This window comes from Anoplolepis gracilipes, chromosome 8 (assembly GCF_047496725.1).
Source record: "Anoplolepis gracilipes chromosome 8, ASM4749672v1, whole genome shotgun sequence".
Classification (NCBI taxonomy): Eukaryota; Metazoa; Arthropoda; class Insecta; order Hymenoptera; family Formicidae; genus Anoplolepis; species Anoplolepis gracilipes.
This window is the reverse complement of record NC_132977.1, coordinates 10,097,968-10,122,297: the sequence shown is the minus strand read 5'-3', so window position 1 is coordinate 10,122,297 and position 24,330 is coordinate 10,097,968. Positions and strand designations below refer to the sequence as shown.

At 34.0% G+C, this 24,330-nt stretch overlaps 2 protein-coding genes across 6 annotated transcripts; one reads left to right on the top strand and one right to left on the bottom strand.

The window, feature by feature from the left end:
• The first annotated feature begins 1,153 nt into the window (after positions 1–1,153).
• On the top strand, positions 1,154–2,109 carry LOC140668658 (ankyrin repeat domain-containing protein 49). The gene is made up of 3 exons (XM_072897868.1): positions 1,154–1,298; positions 1,453–1,613; positions 1,703–2,109. The coding sequence occupies exons 1-3, from the start codon at positions 1,154–1,156 to the stop codon at positions 2,036–2,038; spliced, it is 642 nt and encodes a 213-aa protein (XP_072753969.1). The 3' UTR covers positions 2,039–2,109.
• Positions 2,110–2,223: 114 nt separating this feature from the next.
• Positions 2,224–24,303, bottom strand: Mv (lysosomal-trafficking regulator mauve). 5 transcript variants are annotated; one of them, XM_072897217.1, is made up of 37 exons: positions 24,022–24,303; positions 20,169–20,437; positions 19,006–19,365; positions 18,351–18,595; positions 16,543–16,628; positions 13,220–15,993; positions 13,072–13,137; positions 12,608–12,762; positions 12,249–12,490; positions 12,008–12,189; positions 11,413–11,925; positions 11,096–11,200; positions 10,705–11,014; positions 10,462–10,616; positions 10,159–10,380; positions 9,888–10,084; positions 9,324–9,770; positions 8,908–9,234; positions 8,717–8,833; positions 8,441–8,641; positions 8,095–8,355; positions 7,632–8,019; positions 7,127–7,560; positions 6,804–7,036; positions 6,391–6,725; positions 5,993–6,216; positions 5,513–5,919; positions 5,372–5,438; positions 5,127–5,277; positions 4,891–5,031; positions 4,583–4,800; positions 4,300–4,483; positions 4,025–4,189; positions 3,794–3,930; positions 3,402–3,640; positions 3,035–3,313; positions 2,224–2,972 (listed from the first exon to the last, which is right to left on the bottom strand). In XM_072897217.1, exons 3-37 carry the CDS (start codon positions 19,010–19,012, stop codon positions 2,771–2,773), a joined length of 10,416 nt encoding a protein of 3,471 aa, XP_072753318.1. In that variant the 5' UTR covers positions 19,013–19,365; positions 20,169–20,437; positions 24,022–24,303; the 3' UTR covers positions 2,224–2,770. The 5 variants fall into 5 exon arrangements, with proteins under 5 accessions (XP_072753318.1, XP_072753322.1, XP_072753320.1 ...); XM_072897221.1 differs by lacking the exon at positions 24,022–24,303 and having other exon boundaries at positions 12,008–12,177; XM_072897219.1 differs by lacking the exons at positions 19,006–19,365; positions 24,022–24,303.
• Positions 24,304–24,330: the final 27 nt, after the last annotated feature.

Below are 24,330 nucleotides of genomic sequence, written 5' to 3'. Positions count from 1 at the left end.
AGTGTATCAAACATCCTGCTATTAAAATTGTAAAGTCAAAGCGACAAATAGAGGAATTAAATGAGTCAACTGATAAATAGAATTACAATAATTAAATAAAATAAAATTATATTATAATTATGTATTCATATATTATATAAGAGTCTCTTGCAACAATGATATCGGGTAATTAATTTTGATAAATAATATTTCTTTTCTTTTCAAATCACGATTAGTTTTCACAGAAAGTGTTTCGCATCAACTTTATTATTAGTAATACAAGAATTTATGCGATTGAATATTTAGCGGCGACCTTCTTTTAGCTCGAATGCTTTAGCTATATAAATTAAAATGTTTGTCAAGTAAAAATTAAAACTTTTATTTTTTATTTTATCTTTTTTAAAATAATATGTAATTAAAATTAATGAAATTTTTATGATTATTACAGCAAACACGATATAATTTGGGCAATTTTTACTTAAATAAGTAAAAAATTTACATTTTTGTCTAATTAAAAAAATTTTGTATGTTTACATATATATATATATATATATATATATATATATATATATATATATCTGATCTTTATTTTATTTAATTGAATCTATCGATGTCTAAAAATTTATTATTGTATTTGTAGAACAATATAATACTCTAAATTATTAAATTGTTGAAAGAAAATTTTTTTTCATATAAAATAAGTTATAATTTGTAAAATGTAGAATGTAAAAATAGCGTTTAATAAAAGGAAAAGAATTACAAAAAATCAAGATGTTATTGACAAAATTAGAATATTGACAATATTTACTTGGTTATTTGATATTAAAAGTAAATTATTGCCAGTGTGGAGAAATAACAAATTATTTTTAAGTAAAAGTGAATAAGCAAAATGTGTTAATACATTTTGTGGACATAGCACGTACCGCAACCAAAACTCTGCATATTATGCGTTATTCATTGAGAACATTCGTGGTCTTTGGGTATGTAGTTCAATGTCCACGTTTTTATGTCCACAGAGGGCGTATCGCTTTCAGGGATTACGCAATACGTAATATTAGGGATGACGTATATATACATTATACAATTATTGACATGTATGACGTATGACATACACGTGGTTACGCTTTCACGTAGAACTGTAGTCGGTGTTGATTGAAAAGTATTATGACAAAATATGTCATCGGAAGAGGAGGACAACGAATTGCAAGATTTAGAGGCGATACGAGATAAGATGCTTAGTACACCACGTAGTGAACGTATGCAAGTGAGCGCCTGGGAAGATGACGATGATGGTGTGGAACTTGAGCGTAATGCAAGAGGTTAGAATTTTGACAAGTAATTTCATATCAAATTAATTAGAAAATTGCTAAAAAGAATAAAAATATACTTAAAATATAATAATATGTTTTCCGAACAGTTTTTTATTGAAATTGTTTCGTTTTATGTCAGATTTATAGTAATGTTGTGTTTCAGAACCCAATGCAAAAGCTATATTGAGCGCTGCTGAAGAAGGAAATCTAGAAAAAATTAAGAAATTAGTGAGCAAGAATCATCTCTTGCTGAAATGTACTGATAAGGATGGTTATACCCCACTTCATAGAGCATGTTACGGCAATAACATAGAAGTAGTAGAGGTGATTTAGAAACTGAAAATTATTTCTTTAATCTTTATAAAAATCACCTGAAGTTTACATTATATAATCTTGTTATTACTTCTTAACAGTATCTATTAGAAGCAGAAGCTAAAATAGATGCTAAAACGCAGGATGAATGGGAGCCTTTGCACTCTGCTTGTTGTTGGAATAATGTGGAATGTGCTGAAGCATTGATCTCAAGTGGAGCGAATATAAACGCTAAAAGTAAAGGAGATCAAACACCTTTACATCTGGTTTCCGCTACTTCTCACAACTCCACTGCCCTTCAACTTCTTTTGTTACATTCAGATATAAATCCTTATGTAATAAATTCAAGTGGAGATACTGCAGACCAGATTGCAAGAAGGACAACAAGATACTATCCTATATTTGAAATAATTGAACCTTGCTTGAATGAGATTTGATATAAGCAGTTTAGGTAAATACATTGGATAAATATGAAGAATATTTAATACAGTTAAAACATTTACTTAATATATATATATATATATATATATATATATATATATATATATATATATATATATATATTAAATTATTATATAATTAAATTATATAAATTTATATAAAAAATATGAACAAAAAAAATTTATATAAATGCGTCTTTGTTATTGCAACGTTATTTTATAAAAATTTACATATAAACTATCATTATATTTTAACTAGAGATAATCATTGGCTGTGCTAAGCAGAAAAAGCTGTTATACAACTATTATAAAAATCATTAATCTAATTAATGTATGATCTTAATTTTGGCTAAATCTATTTTGCAAAACTGCTTTTTCTACTGAGCGCATTGTGTCAAAAAAAAAACTCAATAAGATAATACTTTAGTACATTATTCATTTTGCCATCAATACATATTATGATTAAAAATAAAAAAAGATTTGAGTGTAATTTACTATTTGAATATAAATCTTAAGTAATAATGCAAAAATAGTCACGTATTAACTAATCTTGAAAATAATAAAATAAACAGAAAAAAAACTAGAAAAAACATAATAGATGTAATATAGAAAATAACATCACTTTTTTGTTTCATAATTAATTCTGCTTCTTTATACATAAACTTTCTCCTCAGTTCATACATTTGTTCTTACATCAGCTTTAAATTGTTCAGGTAATGATTGCATAGATCAGAATGACGTTAAGTTGACGAATTTTGGAGTACCATTACTGAGACGTTTAGATCCCTCCCAAATTAGAACAGTGGAGTCTTCCATCACTGCATATAAGTGGTGTTGATCTAAGGACCATACCACAGCAATTATTGCACAACAGTCTCTCACATTATTCGAAATTTCTCTGACTAGCTGCAGATCCCAACTGCTCCATAATCTGCATTCAAAAATACTTTCGTTTGATAATTGTTTATAGATTTAAAATAACAATATGCATACCTTATTATTCCATTCTCTAAACCAGTTGCAATAACATTGACAGAAACACCTTCTGGCGCACTGCTATAACAAAGCGATGTTATACGATTTTTGGATAAAATAGAGCCTACAGCCCTTGCATTTATGGTGTAAATTTTCAATTCGGATCGATCGACGGTTACGTTGTTCCCTGACCTAGGAATCTCATAAGTAACTGCTACATCACCAAGTGTTTCACTGATACATAAAAGATGTATAGCGTAACCTTGATCGCAGACTATTGACCTCACATATGTTAAACTGTTTCAAAATAAAAATACATAACAAAATAAAAAAACATATAACGAATCGCTAAAGGTAACATAGGATTTATTTTTATATCATGTACCTGTTTAAATCCCAAATAGTAATGACTCCATTAGCATCACCGGAACAAGCAATACTAAACGCACGTGACAAAGATATTGTTGTCACCCGACTTCTATGTGCTAAAAGTATTGTTGCAGGTGCTAAACTGAATTCGATTTTGCCTGTAGCTCCGATAGTATACGTATGCACTGTAATTCTGCCTGATAAATGTCCGAGCCAGAGTTGTCCACAATCTGGAGTAGAGCCCAATGTCGTGATCTAAATGGATAATTTACGTTCAACATTTTATTTTAAATGAAATAACTTTAATCTTATATATAAACTTGGTTGTATGTTTTTTTCTTTTTGTTTTATTATTAAATTCTTAACGGAGGTGTTTATCACAAGATGTATATATTATAAGATACTTACTGGGTCGAGGCCTGATGATTTAATTAAAGGCCTTGGTGGTTGTTCCTTTTTACATTTTAATCTAACGATTCCATCTGTTCCACTCCATGACACTAATGCAGCACCTAAGACAGACATGCCGCTTAACATACTACCAGCTGCAACAAACAAAAGACTTATAAAAAAATCATACTTATATGTAAAGTTTCGCGAATTGTGTAGAATGTAAAAGTTACAATATAAATAAATAACCTTTCTCTTTAGTATAACTCAGTAGAAGCGTCGTGTAATTAGGTAAGCCAAAAACGTCACCAGTTGCGAGAGGAATTAGAGAAGCTAATGGAGTTTTATGTTTTAACTTCCAACATAATACAGGTTTATTTCCAGGTGCGCCTACATAATTTCCCCATTTTATACCTGCAATTATATCAAACAATTGTAATCATTTAATTTTGTACTCTTGATATTTTTATATCAATATTCATAGTATAGCTTAATAATTTAAATTAGCAAAAAAAAAAGATTACCACTGACTCCTTCGATAACCTGGGGTGTCTGATTAGAGAGCGTTACATTGCCAAGATTTTGAATCAATGGATGAGGAGCTCTAAATAATTGTGCAGGCGTTTGACCATAAGTTCGTACCATCGTTTCCCAGGCTTGACGTTCTAAGGGATCGGCTATTTGTTCCACATCGAATCCATAATAAGTCTAAATAGAAGTAAGCTATTAATAAATATTCATTTGATTATTAATATATATTTATGCAGCGTATAAATTCTATGCTGCAATAATATAGAACTAACGTACAGCAGGATGAAATACATTTATGGCCTCTACCGCCGGTTTTCCTGTCTGTCTGAATCCAAAAACTAGATCAATCCAATACGGTAATACTTCTCTCACAACGTCCGATTCCAACGCGGCTCTATGCGCCAATATAAAAAGACGCGCGTCACCGCCGCACCATTTTGGCAATTCAACGTCTCCAACTTTGTTACCATTTTGTCGAACACCAAAATCGAATCCTGCAATACGAACGTATTTGCAAACGTACGCTATTTTACATTCGCGTTAATTTTTTTCACAGAAAATAATTGTAATGTGTTCTAAATTACCTTCGAAATTTAATAAAAATTCAGGTAAATAGTAGAATTCTGGTATCAATTCTTTCACATCCGTTGTGGAATCGCAACTAGTTAATCTCCATGTGGTAGCTAACGCATGGAATGTTCGATCAGGAATATCAAAATTATTATCTGCAAACAGATATATAATTTTAATAGAAATTTTTTGATTAATATTATTGTAAAAAAAAGGATACATAAAAGTTTCATGTAAGTTGTTTAATTACCTTGATAACATAGGAACATACTAGTGAACGGTGGAAGCCGTACCAAAAAGTGTAATACCGTTCCAGAATTACTGTAATGAGATCCGTAATGAAATGGTCCTTGATTTAAGGCAATCAAATTTAATCCTTCTGTTACAGTTTGCTTCAAGTACTGTATCAAAATATAGTTATTAATGACTATATAAGAGAAATATCAATTAATAATGATAACATATAATTACTTTATAATTATTTTAAATTCTTACATTATAATTATTTATGTAGTGTTGTTCATTCTTTTTATCTTGCACAGCCATCGGTCGTTTGAAATTTCTACAAAATATGTATATATAAATGTATTTAAGAAAAATTATATTTATATTCCATATATTTTCCAGACTATTTACCGATAAATTTTCGGATTGTTCAAGTCTATCTTGTCGCTGACGTAATCCGCCAAAACAAACGGAAATACGGGATACTGCATTAAATCATTATACGAACGGCCCGCTAGTTTGTTTAAGCAAATAATATATTCCCAATTAGTGAGCGCGCCGCTTCTCCACAAGGCTAGAGCCTCTCCCAAATCATCACCGGGGATTCGCCTGGGCAAATTGCAAGCGGATAACTCGGTCGCAAATTCGTCCCTTTCCTTAGATGAGTTGAACGCTAACAAGTACGTTCTGCCGGTAATGAGAAAGATCTCGATGGCTTTCTCTTGCAACTGATATCTTCTTTTGTGTAATTCGCGAATATCTTCGAGACGCCAAGCAGTACCACCAGTTACAGCCAAATCGAAACCACCCAATGCTATCTACAATTAAGAATGATTAATTGATGTTCTGTCGATGAATTATAATTGCAAGAGATAAAGATAAATTGCTTACGTCCGTATGTAATGGCACATCAGGATTATCTGGAACGAAATACACACATGTTTCACCAATGAGAACTTCTCCTGCTAATTCGGCCCTAGGTGTAACAACTTTCGCTTGAGACATCTTACGTATTTTTTCACTCGTGTGTAATCGTTCGATCAAAGCCGTAGTGTTCGCATCTTCACGAGTACTCGTAAATAAATAGGACAACGGCATTTCGATATTGGAAGATTCTATAAAATATAAAATTTAAGATTAAGACAGTATCTTTAATGTATTATATTTTTCCATACATGCGAACGTCAGCGAGAGATGCTAATAAAATATATATAATATAAAAAATAGAGATAATAATAAAAAATATACATCTAAAGATAAATTGTTCATTTTATGATGATATTACGTACCTAAATTATCTTGATGCTCAGGCAAGAAGAACCTTTTATCAATATTCAAATGACATCTTTGAAGCCGAATTCTGACTCTCGCGGGGCCTTCAGTCGGATCCAATTCCCAACTTTTCGGATAGCTATTCGAAAAGTGCCATGGCGCCCATTCATGTGTTAATCGCTTGGCTATATCTCTCCACTTAGCCACCGCCTGAGCCTCTAATGCTCGCATGTGTTTTAACTGTTCCATCAATACCTTGCGCTCACGGTTTTGTTCTTCCACAACCGAACGCGTTACATTCATAGCACTTTCGATTAACTGCTTCGCCAACGTATCAAATCTCTTGCCAATTCTAACATAAAATTATATATATTATATAATTTTAAATTTTCGACCAAACGTTGATTTTATATGATACATACGCATTTACCTTAAAACTGCAGGATAATTGTCGATACAAATATCTCGATCCAGAAGAAAATCTCGACGTAACAAAGCTAATTCATCGTTCCACACTTCCAGATTGGCTTGTTCTATCCCTTTCGCGAGATTCCACACTCGCAGAGCTTCTCTCAGTTCTGCGCACACTCTAGCATCGGCACTGGGCATCTCGTCCCGTTTTTGCAATAAGTCCCAAAAAAATACGGTAAACTTTTGTTCCATCTAGACATAATATTTTAGATAATAATATCGGATTTTGTTCTAATGCATAAAGTACAAATATTAGTTGCTCAAATTAATTAGCACAGATACCTGTGGATGAACTTCCAAAATGCACGATAGGATTTCACGAGCTCTTGGTTCTTCCATTAGAGATCTAATGGCGTACATTCTCGTACTGATACTCTGATATGGCTCCAGCAGCCATATCATAATCTTAGCCGTATATTTTCTTAACGCTGGTCTAACGGACCATGTACTGCTCCAATGATTTTTCTTCTCCAGCGGGTTGCATAAACCGTGCAAAAGAATGGAAAATAATCTCCTCGTTAGCTGCAATTCGTTGACGGATGGTGATGTATCGGCCGCTGTTATAAATTCAACTGCACGTGTCACGATGATACGGAAACGATCGTTCAATTCTCCTTTACCGGGTTCTCGCAGCACCGAGGACGAACTCGCATGGAAGCTACCGTAGCTGGAAGAATGGGATCCATGATCACTCTGCTCGCTAGACGTCGTAAGAACTGAAAAAGTATTTTTCAAATATAAATATAAAATGTGAGTGTTTAAAGCTTTTGCAGACGCTAAAAGTTACCTGAAGTGAAATAAGATGTCGAAGCCAAATAAGAAGCCGTGCTACGTAAACGGAATCCTGAGGGAATCGACAACTTTGTCACGAGTGCGTCCAACTCTCCATCGAACAATGCGACTTGTGCGTCTCTCACGACTGTGCGAATCGCACTCGTACAGCATCGTAGCTTCTCCGATATTTCCATGTAATCAAGTATCACATGTAGATCCAATACCGCTTGTATCTGATGACTGCCGGGTAATTCTAAAAGCTTAGTCGCGATTGTCACGAACAACACATGAATGTCTCGACGAAGGGACATAGAGTTATTTTTATGTGCAGCCCCGATCAAACCTTGCACCAATGATTCGATTAAGCCTTGCTCTAAGAGTACTTTCAGTACATTCGTATTCTGAAAAGTGACAAAAATTAATTTAGTTGTATTTGTCAAATTTGCTGTCATAAAATATATATTTTATTTCCATACCTTTGCTATTACATCAGTTATAAATAATATCAACGGCCTGATTATACTTGAATCAGAATTGAAAGTCTTTGCAATTATCGCCATTAACATTGGCATTGCTGCTAAAGTCGGACTTCGTACAGCTAAATTCTCTAAAGCAATAACTACCGAATCACTCGCAGGATATAAAGCTATTTGATTTCCTAGATGCATGAAATATTTTTGTTTTATAAACTTGTTAACTTCCTCATCACTAGCACGTTGTAGATAGGTTTGTATCACCTAAAAGATATTGGTACATATAAGATATTATGAAATATTTCATTCTCTCCGTGTCTTGAAACGGAAATTATAAGAAATTATTTACCTTGATCAATGCTGTGCGTACGCGGTGATCGGGATCATTGGCTAAAACCAACAACAGTTCAGCTCTTAAAACATGCTTTAGCACTGATCCAACTTGGCAGTCTGGTAACACTCTTACAGCATCTCTCAATAGCAACAGTAATCCTTCGCAGACTAAGCCTTGACAAGCTCTTCTTTCATCTACATATGTTGATTGTCTCTCCTAAGTAACAATGCACATATTTTCAAATAAGTAACATGTAAAATTATATCATATACACTTTTTTCTTATTATTACATTGCTCTGTGGAGTAGATCCATCACTAGCTGCAATTCCAGAGTCTTCTCCACCGCTAGTATTATCTATCAACAGTGTTCTTTGATCTTTTTTTTTGGGACTTCGAATCTTTTGAATCTACAAAGTAAACAGTCGAATATATTTATGCAATTTTTGCAAGAAAATTTCACATACATCTACAAAAATCACACCTGTTCATTCGTTAATGCCTTGTTCAGTTTACTGTTTTCCATCAAGCTTATCGAATCATTAGAAGAAATAGAAGCGTTATCGCTTTTTTTCAAATTTGTTTTTATCTCCGTGAATTGCGGCAACATAAAATAGATATTTTGTCGTGAGTGAGTAACATAGGTCTCCGAAGCTTGATGAACGAGAACCAAATAATCAGTGATGGCGACTAAATGAGCAAACTCCGGTGGTGCACCCATCAAGGCGCGCATCAGTTCCACAATGGCGATTCCAGTATTCGTATCCAATACAGCATTTACTTCTTCGTTTATTTCGTACATGAAGTGTTCCTAGAAAAGCAAGAGATATCACTATGAAATATATACATTACGTATATCGATGTATAATAGCGTTACGTTAAACAGAATATTTAATTTACCTTACACAAAGTAAGGATCGTATCCACAACTCCAACCCTGTTTAATTGAGACGCATTGAATTCACGCTGTGAATGTTGATCTCGCAGTAAAAGTAGCAATGTTTGCAGCAGCAAATTTAAGGTATCGTATTTCGCCCATGCTCTCCATGCAGTAAGTGCGGCTTTGATCAATTCTGGATCCGTGATAACAGCCTCGCAATTCTGAGAAACTGGATTACCACTGCCGACATCTCTGATGATGATCGGGCTGTCGCACGCTGCATCCAGCATCGCCTTCAGAATATGTCTACCTGCGTGGCACCGAGACGACTCTAGAACGCGAAGAACCAGTAATGTCCCGCCATTCGATCGGTATTGATTTAAGAGTTCTGAATCACTACGAACAAGATGCAGGACTGTGGAGAGAGCCAGAGCTTGTTCCTTTTCGGTAGAGTTTAGTTCGACCACCTATACAAGCAGTTATAAATATTTAGATTTGTGAAAATATACATGCATTTCATTTACCTTCTTTTTTCAATAAATTTTTATGCAAAATAGAGATCCTCTTAAAAGGAGAATACTTACCCTCGCAAAAAGATATAAAAATACTGGTACACCACCTATTAAAATCGCTGCAGGTATAAGTCCACGATATTGTTGATTTTCTAAACGAGTAGATACAATCGGAGAGATCGATAAAGGCGGTTGCTGCGACACCCTGTGTTCTGGTGCTGAAACGATTCTAAAACCTGGTTGGCCCGGAAATATATTTCTCACAATAACTAAAAAGATATATCATTAAATGTAATATAATTGATCAATACTATAATAACGTATTGAGTGCCGTGTCATTTACCAGAAGGATTAGCGACGGCTTGAGGATACAGATGTATGATATTTGGATTTTGAGCCTCGTAATTAAGAAGCAAATTGTCTTGCAACTCGCCAAGATGCGAGTTTGTCGCATCCATAACGGCGTCCCAGTCAATTTTCGATTCTGACACCACTGTCTCGACGGCATGTCTCAAATAAGTACCACCATAAGATTTTCGTCGGCTTGAATCGAATTTACCACCTTCTACAAGGCATAAAAATAAAGTATCAAGTTTCATAGAAATTTATATTTATGTAGATAATAATATTTATGTATTGTACTAACCGTATTTTACTTCGCAAATATCATTCAGCGCACCAGACGCAATAAGAGGCGCAAAATCAGGCTTCACAGTGTTTAAGATACAATCCGCCAAGTTGGTGTAATTTGGTCCGAGACTTGTTAAATATAACGCACGTTCTTTCGTGAATACTGGACACCTACGAATAAACGGTTAAAAATTAGACGTAGATATGACTTTAATATATTATATGTGAATTACTATCTATTTAATGTAAAATAATGTACCTAAAAACCATTAAATTTCCGAGATACCATGCGCCAATACTGCTCGACCCGATTTGACCTAATAAAATACATGTAGTACCCGGTTTTCTCATCAATAAACCGTCAAACGGTAATTGAGCATTGATTTCTTTCCAACCGTCTACCCAAAGCGTAACTTCAATTACAGCACTCCGTTTATTCAAGACGGTATCTTTAAAATTTAACGTCAAGTGATGCCAATGTCCTGAGGGAAGCATATCGTTTATGGAAGTTTCGGAGATCGTTCGGTTCAGCTTATCGTCCGGACGAGTGAGTCGTAAAATTAATTTATCTAGAAACAATAGCAATTAATAAAGTCAAAGTAATTTTTGTTTGATTAATAATTCGTTAATTTTAAACAAAAATATTTTACCTGCTTTTAGATCAAGCCACATTTCTAAAACCAACGATTCAAAGCCAATAGACATCAAATGTATTATTGACGTTGGTGTGGGTGGCGACACAGAACCTGCTACAACTAATAATCCCGAGAAAATATTAGATATCAGATTAATTTATCTATGGCATTTTGAAATGTGTATATACGCGTCTTTAAGTCAGAAATAACAAATTTATGCTATCAATAAATAATATTTCTTTCCTCATATATATTAATAAATAAATGCACACAATTAGAGATATTGTAAGAATAATTATAAACGTAATCACACAATAATGTTTTCTACTAACCTTCTCGATTCCAATTGTCAGAAAGAATACCCCAATCGGATAAACTCTCGTTATCTGAGTCAAGCAACGGTGAAGTGTTATAGAGTGTCGCACGACCACCGATAGACATTCCTCTTTCTACTCTTAGCCACATAGAAGCAGAACAACCGTGCAACCATACTGGCCAGGCGAGTTCCGGACCGATAGGTAAACATGTCGCATGTACGGACCACGGACTACAAATTCCTGCCGCGAGATGTTTCTTTCTGAAATTGTTCACAAGGTTCTCAGCCTTCTCCAGATTTTTATGTTGCTCTGTCTTCGGCGATACTTTTATATCAGAATGCACGGGGAACGACAAAATAAAATTAGGTTGAGGTCGTGCCACCAGTACCAAATGATACAACGGCTCCAGCAACGGTAACAACGGTGGTCTTTCTGCTTTAAAAAAAGACAGATATTCCATTAGCTCCGTCGATGAGATTGATTGCGTCGCCAACAATGTAAAAACTTCCAACGCCGCGTGTTGCAAATCTGAAAAAAATATATATTTTCATTAAATAGTATTCTAATAATCAGGAAATTGGTATATTTTCCATATGAGTGCTAAAATTACCTCGACATTGTGGATCACTGTTAATGAATACATTTTTAAAGCCATTTAATATCCTCATAATAGTTCCTGAAGCCGCGAGAGCGGCACAACTTGAGGCGCTTTCTCGACACGTGCCAGCGATTCTTCGTAATCCACTAGTTGTTATCGAACTTCTTTCTAAATCTAAACCTCTACAAAAAAAGCTTCATAAAATAAAGTAATAATAATATGTTAATATATATATCAAAGCTCGGGACCTTACTGTTTGCTGAAGTGAATTAAAAGATCTATGGCCAACGAACATAAAGCAGGATGAGCATTAGCATGACCTCTCGGCTCTACCACAAGTCCAAGAGGACTGCTTTTCTTGGAGATATTGTTGTTGGAACTCTTTTCAGGTATTTCGACATCCGCTTCGTATCCATCATCAGCGGTTACGTATTCACCGGTACTGCTATCTTCGGCGCTGTAATCCGGTGGATTCTCTAACGACAAAGTTGGTAACTGTAATAAAAAAAACGTATTATTAATAAAAATATTTAAATATAATATATAAAAATATTTAAAATTTATTAATTTTTCACAAATTGATCTAGAAATTTAAAAAATAATAACACGTACTCTAGGACGCGGTTGTTGAGGTATGCTATTTTCTTGCGCCGGCTTCAGCATAGATACTTTCAATATCGCATCCACTATCACAGCTACTCCACGACCGAGTTTCATTCCGGTATTCATTAATGATTTTCTTAGTTCCATGATTATGTCACAATCATCTGTATCGCAAAACACTCTCGTTATATAAAATCGGTAAAAATAAAATAAAATTTCAATGCAGCAAATAATAAATAATGTATATAATTATAATAGACAACCGCGATTTCAGGAATGATGTTTATCATCTGTCTACGTTCTCTGAACTGTTTTTCTGCCAAGCAAACACGCGAAATATCTTTGGATTATAAATCCCGCAGCTGCTACAGCGATCGATATATACATATGTATACACATATGTAATGGACATGTATGTATATTACACATATGCTTATTAATCACATTCATCATAGTATGAACAATACACTTACACAACGGAGATATTAAACAACACGTAATCAGGGCCTCGAAGAGTTTATGTGCCGATTTGCCAGTATCTAAAAGAGCACAATAATTTATCAATACATAATCATTCTTTTAGATAGTTATTATCGCTCCATAATCATATTGTACAATTACCTTCAATACTATCCGTGGCAAGGCCTATAGTTAACAGCCTGAATAAACGCAGCGATTTTCTGGATACTGGATGCGCGGATAATTCGATGCGAAATTTCGGGCTGCACAAGGCTACACCTGCAGCAGCTCTCCATGCTATGCTAGCTTGATATAAATTGAATTTCTCGAACGACACGTCCGTGTCGTCGCACACTTCAATAACTTGCTCTATAAGAGTATAAAACTTCTTAAATGAATTCGAAATTACTACAGTATCAGTCTTATTCTCTAATTGTTCATGGTGAGTATCGTCATTTTCAGGTAGTTGCGGTAATGTTTTTGTATTATCGAGACTTTTAATTGCTGTCTCATCGGTTTTTACAAGAGATAGGTCAACTTTCTGATTGTCAGAACGCCTGTCAAATGTATCTCTGTTCTCGTCTCGCTGATTCATATTTTCTTCCAGTCTCGGTTTCTCGAAACATCGTAAACAATTCAATAATTCGTTCGTCTCTTTATCGAGAGATTCAAAAAGAGACTTAGTCGCGAACGACATCTCGATGCTTTCTAAATTGTCCAATTTCTCACGCATCTTCCAAATCTCTATAATTACAGTGACCTCCAAAAGGGCATAAACGCTTCTAGTGAACGCCACATTTGCCATCAAGGGCAATATCTCGCGCAATCCATTTATCACCATAAATTTCTCGCACATGTGCACGTTCACGATTAAACACGACATAACGGACATGCAGGACTGCAAGAGAAACTTCGCTGTTACGTTGCTGTTATCGATTGCGTAACATTCTTTAGCACGTAGAAAAGCTGGATAGAAGACTCGAAAAAGAAGCTGTTCCCTTACGTGAAATCGGGAACCAGATGTAACTTGCAGCAGATGCGCCATGACGATGTAACAAAGTTTCGGATCGCTAGGACACAGTAAATCGACGTACATCTCCAGAAAATTCCACGAATAATTTGCCGGCCTAACACAGGTGTTGCATGCGTCTGTTACTGGAAAAGCGCCAAGCTCTTTAAAGAAAATACATTCGAGAAATGCTACAGCAGGCGCATATGTCGAAAATTCGCGGTTTTTTAGAAATGCAACCATACTCGAAATGAGTATCTCGGGTGGGAAACAACAGCATGTACCCGCAGCGGTGGTGATCTTAATCAGTCTCACTTGCAGTTCGCTCGCAAACAGATGAGACTTCTTCAATAAACTCATGAGGGTCGCGAATAGTGAGGAAATGCAACACATCTGTTTATCAGCGACATCAACGATCGATTGGGAATATGGTACTCCGAGTACGTTCGAATGATGATAACTTTGAATGTTGTCGATGCAGGATCTGTGCTTGGTCCTGTGGCATTGCATAGCGTGTGAAAGATCGCGACGAACACGCTTCAATCCACTGGTCAACGCACCTATCATGTCGATTATTTTCTTAGCGCGTACTATCGATTTCGTTGCATCAATACTGGGCAGATCGACGATCGCGAATATCGTTCTCTCGACGAGTTTACCATCCTGGCTCTCAATGAAAAGACGGAACAATTCGAGGAAATCCGATAGCTTATCGACGTTGCCGCTGCGCTGATGTAACAGGCAATAAAGAAAAGTAACAATCCCGTAGATGGTGGCGAAAATAAATTCCTGCAATAGCGAACCTTCCTCTGGCTCCAATACGTTTACCGGTTTACTGCAAGCATCTTCGAGCAATCTCAAAGTCATCGGTAGCAGGCCATTGTGAATCACCGCTGTGGTAGGTTCGTCAGCTCTCAAAGCGCGTTCCAGAGCCGTTAACATCAACCTGGCGGCCGCTGCTTTCAAAGTGACGCATTCTGTACCAGTCAAATTATTGCCGTCTATGCCAAATTGTAGCGACCACAACGTGTCTAGAGCAAACTTCAAAACCTGCACAGCTGGTGTTTGCTCGGCGGGCGTGTCATAGTCACGTAAACCCTGTAACAGCTGTATGATGAGCAAACTAATTTCAAAGTTACTGATCTCTGCATTCAGTACATCTTGGATTCTCTCGTCGACATAATCACGCGGTGTTTTTCTCACAGGACGAGGTGGCAGCTCATATAATTCGGCCTGCCATTTCTGTTCCTCGTCACTTCTGACAATTGACGTAAAATATTCAAAATCCATCGGATTCAAACGAATCTTCAGAGTGAGGGAACGCGCTGGATCGATGCCGTCTGTTAATAGTTCAGACTCGCTACTTGTCGCGTTCTCGGGTGTATTGCGTCGAGATTTTAGAATCGATGACGATTTCATCTGCTTGGGATTGGATTGTTGAGACTTTGCAGCGTCAGCGATGGATCGTCTGCAAGCAGACCTTCTACGTGGAGGTGCATCGCTCTCGTGAGAGAAACCTTTCGTCGTCTTGCGTTTCGCATGCAGAACGATGTCTACTGTGTCAATGATATCATCGTTACAATGAAATTTCACGTACTGATTGCGTGTTGACGATCCAACAACGACAGTTTCACCATCGGACTTTTGCGATGTAGTCGACAAGCTAGTTTTTCTTAAATCGACAGCCCCCTGTTGAAACGCAACTGGATAGAGAGCGACCAACAACGTGACCAGCTCGCGACCGCAAGATAAACCGCGCACACCCAATAGATGTAGCACTGTGAGATAACGCCAACCGCGATCCTGCACCAAATACTTTCGTAGACTGACCAGCTCGCTGCCATTGTTCCTCTTCCCACACAGCTCGTGTACATCCGAAAGTAATTCGCAGGCCACGAGAGTCGATACGCCGCCGTCACCGACCGAACTAATATCAATACAAGTATATAAATTTGGTGTACACTTTCTTTTCATAATCTTACTCAACAATAGAGATATGCGCGTTATCTGATACAAGTTATCAATGATACAATCAATGATTACAGCTCACATATATCTATTATTTTTAGTAACTCACATGATATTGTCTTCTAATAGCTTTTTATGTTATATAGATGTATATTGCAATCAACTATTAAATTTAATCGGATATTTAAAGTATTTGAATAATTTAAAATTAAATCAAATAATTTTAAATTGAATAATTTTTGATTAAGATAAACGAAAAATAAAATAAAAACAATTAAGTAAAACGTCAATAAAACTACAGCTACTATAAAAATTGTCTACCGCAAAAGCGTAATCAAATACTCATAATGTGGTTGAGTAAAGTGTGGTTGAAATAAAGTTGTAAAAATAAGCGTATAATCGGATATGTTCTCGAGAAAGTGTCGCGCAATAAACTTTACAAGATTTTATAATTTCTATATAAAATAATAAGTACATTAATGTAAAATGATATGAGAAATATATTTACCAGAAAGATAGAACATCTTTTATGTCCTTGCCTTCCTTAATTTGCGCGAGAAATTCCGCCAAAAATATATCAAGCCAAGATGATTTCTGAAACACATTGAGATTAACGCTGATGAGCGTAATCATTGTCAACATTTCAAAGATATTACATGTATCGAAATGAGCAGATATCATTTGTAAAGAAAAACATGCGTACATAACATAGAAGCAGTTAGATATGTAAAATTCAAAAACGCAATTAGTATTGTCGCTAATTACGCGTAATTTGTGATACCGCTTGTAAGAAAAGGTTGAAATATCGTATCATAAAGAGGAAACCGATGGATGCGCAACCATGCATTCGAGATAAAAAAGAAGAAATTTTGCTCTTTACTTGCCAAAGTTAGCAAAAATAATTTGTCCGCATGCGATACACTAATTAACATTGATAAACATAAAATAAAAAACATAATGTTATTGCAAAATGACATACTTGTAGCGCACGGTATTTGCTGATGCAATTTTTATTAATAAAAGGCATTAAATATATAAAAATGATTTTTTTTATACTTTATATTCCCTAACAGCACGCATGTTCAATAAAAGATGTTTTTAAGATATCCATAAAATATTCAAGTTTTAAATATCCTGTGGATCTCTTATAAACATCTTTTGAAGATGTGTGCTGATAGGGATTCTTCGTGAACGGAAATTGTCTAAAAAGTTCTTTTTTAATATGTATGATAAATAATCTGTTTACTATTATATATAATCGTGCAATCGAGCATATGTTATCGATTCGCAATGGAAATAATCATTCACAATAAAACATATATGCTTATTGCTAAAAAGTAATAAATCAAAAAATTTATAATTAATTCATTAGACCAAAAATGAAAAATTCAGAAAATTGAATGAAATAATTTGTTATTGATGATAACAATAAAGCATATATATATACAGGATTGGGAAGTAACGCGTTACTTGTAACGCCGTTACCATTACAGTTACTTTTATCATTACTTTTTATGTATAGAATCTATTTATGACATATTATATTTTCTATTTTCGTATATTCTAATCTACAATTATCAACAGATATCCATATAGGTCCGTATTCAAAATATGCTAACATCTTTGTAAGCGCGTTCTGAATACGGACTATAATTATGAGAGTACAAAAAATATATCGTGTATTTGACTATAGTTATAAATTTAATGCAAACTAAAATTTTTTTATTTATACTTTGAGTGTTTTAACATTTTGTCCTTATTATTTATGGTTTTACAAATTTAAAATAAATTATAAAAGTATATTTTTTATTAAATTTTTAATCTTGTTTTAACATTACAAAAGTAATGAATAGTTTTTAACGATAACTAGTTACTTTTGATAATAAATAATGAATAACGGTAACTAGTTACTTTTTAAAAATAGCTTTCCCATCCTTGTGTGTATGTGTATATATATATAGTCTCAATTTTCCCCTACGAAATATTGACAAAGCAAAGCGCGGAGGTAACTTGTAAGGCATCCGTTCCTTTCGTAAACTATAATATAGAAGTCTATGGAAATAATCTAATTATAACGGAAAGCAATAGGCTTCGAACTTCAGTTATTGTTGCACTTAAATAGTAAATTATTATCGCGCTACGTATAATTAAATCGTATAAAATGATATTCACATAAAGAAAATTTACGTCAGAATTTTATTGTAAATAAATAGTCGAATTTTAAATGACGAGAATTTATAAAAAGCAATATAAAGAGCAAGAAATAAACCATAATGAAGAGGAATAGAGAAAAAACCATTAATCTAAAAAAATCACCTCGTAACTTTGGGGTTCAGCGTGAATGAAGTGGTCCCACAAAATTTGCAACTTATTGACCGACACTTTAGACATCCCTGGACCCCGTTGTTCGTCACGCTCCTTCTCGTCCTCCTCTTCTAGATCTTCGGTCTTCAACCGCGCATCTTCTTCATAAATCGTCACTTCATCGAAACTCAACCACGCGCACAAGGTATCTTCATGTTGTTTCTGACGTGCATCCTTCAACCAAGTAACTTGATCATCTGAAATACCAAGATTTCTTAGTAAACCGATCATGCTTAGTAAGCCGACACGCGTTGATATGCATGATTGCTATATATGTCGTCTACGTCAATTGAAAACTAGATCCAGATTCTGACAATTAGCTTTTCTTTTAATAAATCACAGATTTTCGCAGATGCATCGTCAAATATACATATGTTGTGAATACATGGTATACAAATAATAGACAATACGTCGAACATTTTATCGAAACTCGGAGACGAAAAATCATGTGTCAACATTTTCACAGAAAAAAGATAATCTGTTTTAGTCAATTCCATCTGATATCTATCTTTCGATAGAAAATATCACGACTTTGACGCAACATTGCAGCACATTGTAGATTCTGATCCTGAGTATCAAACGTGTTTGTCGAACGACTATGACTTACATAACATCCCCACGTATTCCCCGCGATTAATCACTAGTTCGCAATCTTCCGCAGGAAGCTCGAAAGCTTCACGAAACAACAAAGAGCAGTAACATCGGTTTTATAGACTCCTCAATAACACCACTGTCGTCACTATTATCAGTATTGCCAAGAAACTCGCCACTACCGTCGCTACCACCCATTCCAAAGCGACACGAGCCATATGAGAAATCATCACTACAAGCGCGACCCAGACACGACCTGGTCTACCACTACTAGAAGGTTCTTATCTGTGGACTTGCTTCATGCCGGAGATGTTGACTCGTTATCACTTCTCGGAACATGTGACAATCCGCTCATAAATTCGATCAAACGACTAATCTGAAAAAGCAAAACCACTCCTCTCTGATAAATTTTTCTCCTTAATTCAAATCTGTTCTAAACAGTTCTACACAATCAAACATATCATATCTTGTTGCTTTAATATTAATAGAATTCGACTTGTTTCGATATTTTTGAAAACAGGAAATGAAAGATAATCCAAGCCCCTTCGCGCAGGTTTTTAAGGCAATGAATTTTTTTTCTTCCACTCGCTATATATTCGATCTTCAAGTCTAAGAATTGAGAAATAGATTTTAAAGATTTCGTTAGATATATACAGATATATGTAAAAAATACAACTACTGTATTATACTAAAGAGTAACAATTGTCCTCTTATTGCGATATATTTTGGCGTCATAATAAATCTAAATTCACAAGAACCCGTGACTTTTTTCGAGTAAATTATTACTTTATAAAAAATATTTTAGAGTATACCGAAATAAGTACGCTAAAGAGAAAAAAATAAAGTAAGCCTGGATAAACGATTCACAATCTCTTCTTAACTTACAATATTATGCAAGATGTATAAAAATCGAGTTTAATCTTAATGATCCTTTGACGAAAAAGTTAGAGCCAATTTTTAATTAAAAAAAACCAACAGAGATTATTACATTAGATTATTCGTGATTTTGTTATTTATTAGTTTTTCTGAAGAATTTAATGTCTGAAAAATTCTATCTTTAATTGTTAAAAATTATTTCTGCAAAAAATCTGTTGTTACACAATTTGAATCATTTATTCAGGAACACTTTTTACGAAGCTTATATCGTTATGTTATCGATAATACAATAATGAAATTTACTTGATCCAACTCTGTCAGCTTTAAGTTATTAGTGCATGCAGTCCTAACGCAGTCTATCCGCGCGCTTCGATGAACGAGTACACACTCTTCCTGCTTCTTACACAACTTCGTGTCTCCGGCTCGAATCTCCTCAGTTCTGGGTGGCGTCGTGTACTAACTATCCATAACAAGGAAGGGGAAATCCACAGTCGAGCCTCCAGCTTCTCCAATCGGTTTTCCTCCACGATGAACAAGTTGTAAACAACACAGTGCGTTGGTCTCTCTCCAACCTATCGAGAAATAAGAATGCTACGTAAACGTGTGATACAGGCGATAACAGGCAATTGATCTCCGAAAGACAGTAATAATAATTATCTTAATAATTCGCGATACAACGCTCGCTAATCGCGATACATTGTGATAATCTACCCTGGTAAAAAAATCTCATAATTTCCTACAAAATTAGGAAGTTTTCATAATTTAAATTTATAAAGAATTATGAAAAAAATATCATATTTATTTATGGTTTTTAATATTTTTAAGAAATTAATATTCTTTAGAAAATTATAGAATAAGAAATTTTACATTCAGAATATTTTACATTTATATATAAGATTAAATTAATTTTATTACTATAAAAGATGCTTGTCCTTGTACCGTTAAGTAAAATGTATTCAAAGATTTATTTATCGCTAAATGTTCTTCTAAATGTACACAAACATGTATAAAAGTACTTATAAAAACATTTAACGATAAATATACGGACCATATTTATCATTTATCATCAATTTTTACTAAATATGATAGATAAAGTTGAAGATAATTAATCATTAAAAGTTAAAGATAATTAATCATTAATCTCTTTTCTCTTGACCATTAATCTTTTTTTTTTAATTATTCAGATTCAATTTCGTCAATAGTGATTGGCATTAATCTTAATGAATTAAGAATTTTCCTCTTCTAATTTTAGTATATCATAAAAATAAGAGAAAAAGTGTGTGATAATTGATTTCCAACGTTCTTTCTTTTTTTTTCTTCCAACACATCATCCTATCCAGAATATAATAAATTGATAAATACATTCTTTTTCTTATGAGGCTTTATTGCGAATTATATTTTCGTACCTACAAATAATGGTACCGTCTTATTAAGATACAATGGACACAGTCCGGGATCTAACTCTTTCTTCTTGCAATGTTCAATAATCCTCATAAGCGCGGTAAACAATGTGATAATCGCGAACATATGCAAATAATCGAGAACATAGTTCAGTGGACAACAGCCGCGCTACGTGATTGTCGATCAATCTTTAAACTCGTGCAGTTGGTCGATTATTATGGTGACTGATTATCTTAATGGAATTGTACGCTCAGTCGTGCTTTAATTAGTCCCTCTTCCCTCGACAATGCGATAATGATTATAAAACACAGTAATTTTTCAATGTCCGTCTAAATGAAATAAAATTATCACAGGCTGGTGATAAGACATTTCTCTGCAAGAAGGAAGATTATTGTCGCCTCTTCAATGATTTATGAAAATCTAGAGATAGTGAAATATATATATATATATATATTTACATCAAAATATAGTTAAAACTAATAAATAGAATCCTTAGATAAAAGTCCAACCAAGCGTTACACATTGATAGTAATATAATTTTATTTTAAAATTGATGGTGGGACGTTTCAAACATTCAGGTGTTGGCTCTTCAGCCACAAATAAAATTAAAACTAAATTTACATATTTAATCTATTTTTTCTTTGTTCAATAGTGAGAACTATTTGTTTAATTTTATTTTTATCAAGAACTCTAGAAAAATACTTTATCAAAAATAAAGCCAAAACTCTCAACAATTAATAAGTGTCCACCAAGTGAAACGTCAGTTTCACACACACGGCTAACTATTTACAAGATAAAAAACAAAATTATCAAAAAAAGAATTTTCGAAAAAAATTCCCTGAAGCTCAATAAAATTCCATAAGACTTCACTGATTTTTCCAGATATAAAAAAAATCCCTGAATATTCCCGGTTTTCTATGTTTTTCCAGAGAGTAGACCCTGGGTATTAATTGATAATTTTATATATGTTTACAATTCAGGCATTGTATCGAAAATGTAAATATATATAAAATTATCAAATGAATACCGACATATTGCAGATTATTTATTTTTAAAAAATAGTAAATATCGTAATGAAATTCTTACAATTTTAATTATTGACTACAATGGATTGGACTGAATGGTTCCTAGATTGACGAACAAAAAAACAACATCAAAAAAGGTTTTTATAAAGTTAAGGAAAGTGCGGCAAAAAACAAAACAAATAATGGATTAGAATCTTGCAAATGACCAATAATCATAAGTTAGATATATGTAAATTTAGTTTGAATTTTATTTGTACTGAGGAAACACATGTAAATGTTCGAAACGTTTCGTACTATCAATTGTAAATGTTAATGACGAAATAAACAATTGTAAAATAAAATTGTATTACCATCAATGTTAACTCTCGGTTAGGTCTTTATCTAAGGATTCTATTTATTAGTTTTAATAGCTTTAATAATAAGAAGCTTATTAAAATAATTTTAACAACATATAGAGAAAGAGTTGTTTAGTTTAATTAAATGGATATAATCTAGTGCGTTCAATCTTTGGATCTCTCTTTCGATGCAGAAAAATAAAACTTACATATCGATTTCCAATACAAAGAGATTTCGATAAAAATTTTCACGTATTTGCACAGCATTCGAATTCATAAATAAGCTTATATATACAAGTTAAACTAATCCTAATACAGTTTAATCGTGTTGACGAGCCTTACTTTCTTCGCATTTTATAATTACTTTATCATTACGCGAATTTTTCGTGATCGAGCGCGACGCCGATAAACAGCGAATCACCAACGATGATAACGACTGACCTTCGTTACTCCCGTTACAAAGTTGATAATTAAAAGAACACATTTATTACTCGCTTTTTTTATGTTTACCTCCTCCGTGCCGCGCCAAGTGTATTTTCAACTTATTAAGTCATGTTCCCGCCATCCATCTCACTTATGCGAAGTCAGTCCTTATTTCTCGATTATAACTTTCAAAGATTTGTTCTCATTTTACTTTACATTCCTCTATATTACGAAACTCAAACATGCATCAGTTCCATTTCAAATGCAAGAATGCGAAAAGTGCTAAAATCAACACATCTTATATTTTATTCAGATTTTAGAGGTGTCAGATTTATATATTTATATATTTATATATTTACTATAGATACTATTTATATATTTACAAAGTACTAGTATATATATATATATATATATATATATATATATATATATATATATATATTTTACGAACATACATAATTATTATTATGCAGAAAGTATGTATACAGCAAAAGTGTAAAAATAGTTGCTGAAAAATAGAATACCTTTGTCTTATGATTTTCACTGCATAAAGATGATGAAAAGATTGAGAAAGATTTAAGAGCTCAAGAAATAATTTCGGTTCTATATATATATTAGTTTCTTTTTTTCCTGTTGCTTTTCAAACATATACATATGTATCCCATTCAACGTGCAGAAAAGCAGAGAAATATATATCAAAGCACAATTAAAAATAAGCCTATGTGCGAAATTCAATCCTAAGAACAAATATTTTTTTTTTTCAACTACACTTTCTCTGTAGTTGTGGAGATTTTTATTATTCTTTATTCCCGCGAATATTTCACTTAAAGTGCAGAAAGTGTGACACCGTGCGACCGAAGAAACAGACTTTACATGCAGGTGAAATCGGTGATTTTCAGGACGATGATCGTCGACACGAGAAATTTGATATCGCGACCGATCTGTCAGTCGTCGATCGTGCGATGTACGTACCTCGTTCAATGCGACATTACTCGCGCCAAGTTAAACCCATGCAACTGTCAAGCACATAAAACATGGAACAACAACACTGACTTCATCGCTGCTCCCAAAAACAGCGCCACCGTCTGATCTCGCAAGCTGCTTGCGCGAGATTCAAAAATCCTCGACGCTTTCGGGTGGGTTCAAAAATTCTACCTGTAGGTAAAGTAGCGTTTAATTGACCAATCAGGTCGAAAGAAGCGAACATTTATTTGTCCCGATTGGTCAATTTACTTTAGCCACGGATAGCATTTCTGAACGCACTCCTTTGTCACTCCTGTT

Bases quoted from the DNA above. Each gene is read 5' to 3' on its own strand.
- LOC140668658 (XM_072897868.1), top strand. From the start codon at position 1,154: ATGTCATCGGAAGAGGAGGACAACGAATTGCAAGATTTAGAGGCGATA. The intron at 1,299-1,452 runs GTTAGAATTTTG...GTTGTGTTTCAG, and splicing joins ACTTGAGCGTAATGCAAGAG to AACCCAATGCAAAAGCTATA. The intron at 1,614-1,702 runs GTGATTTAGAAA...ACTTCTTAACAG, and splicing joins ATAACATAGAAGTAGTAGAG to TATCTATTAGAAGCAGAAGC.
- Mv (XM_072897216.1), bottom strand. From the start codon at position 18,629: ATGATCGGTTTACTAAGAAATCTTGGTATTTCAGATGATCAAGTTACT. The intron at 6,726-6,803 runs GTAAATGCGTAT...ATTTTATGTTAG, and splicing joins AATTATCCTGCAGTTTTAAG to AATTGGCAAGAGATTTGATA. The intron at 3,641-3,793 runs GTAAGTATCTTA...TTATCCATTTAG, and splicing joins AATCATCAGGCCTCGACCCA to ATCACGACATTGGGCTCTAC.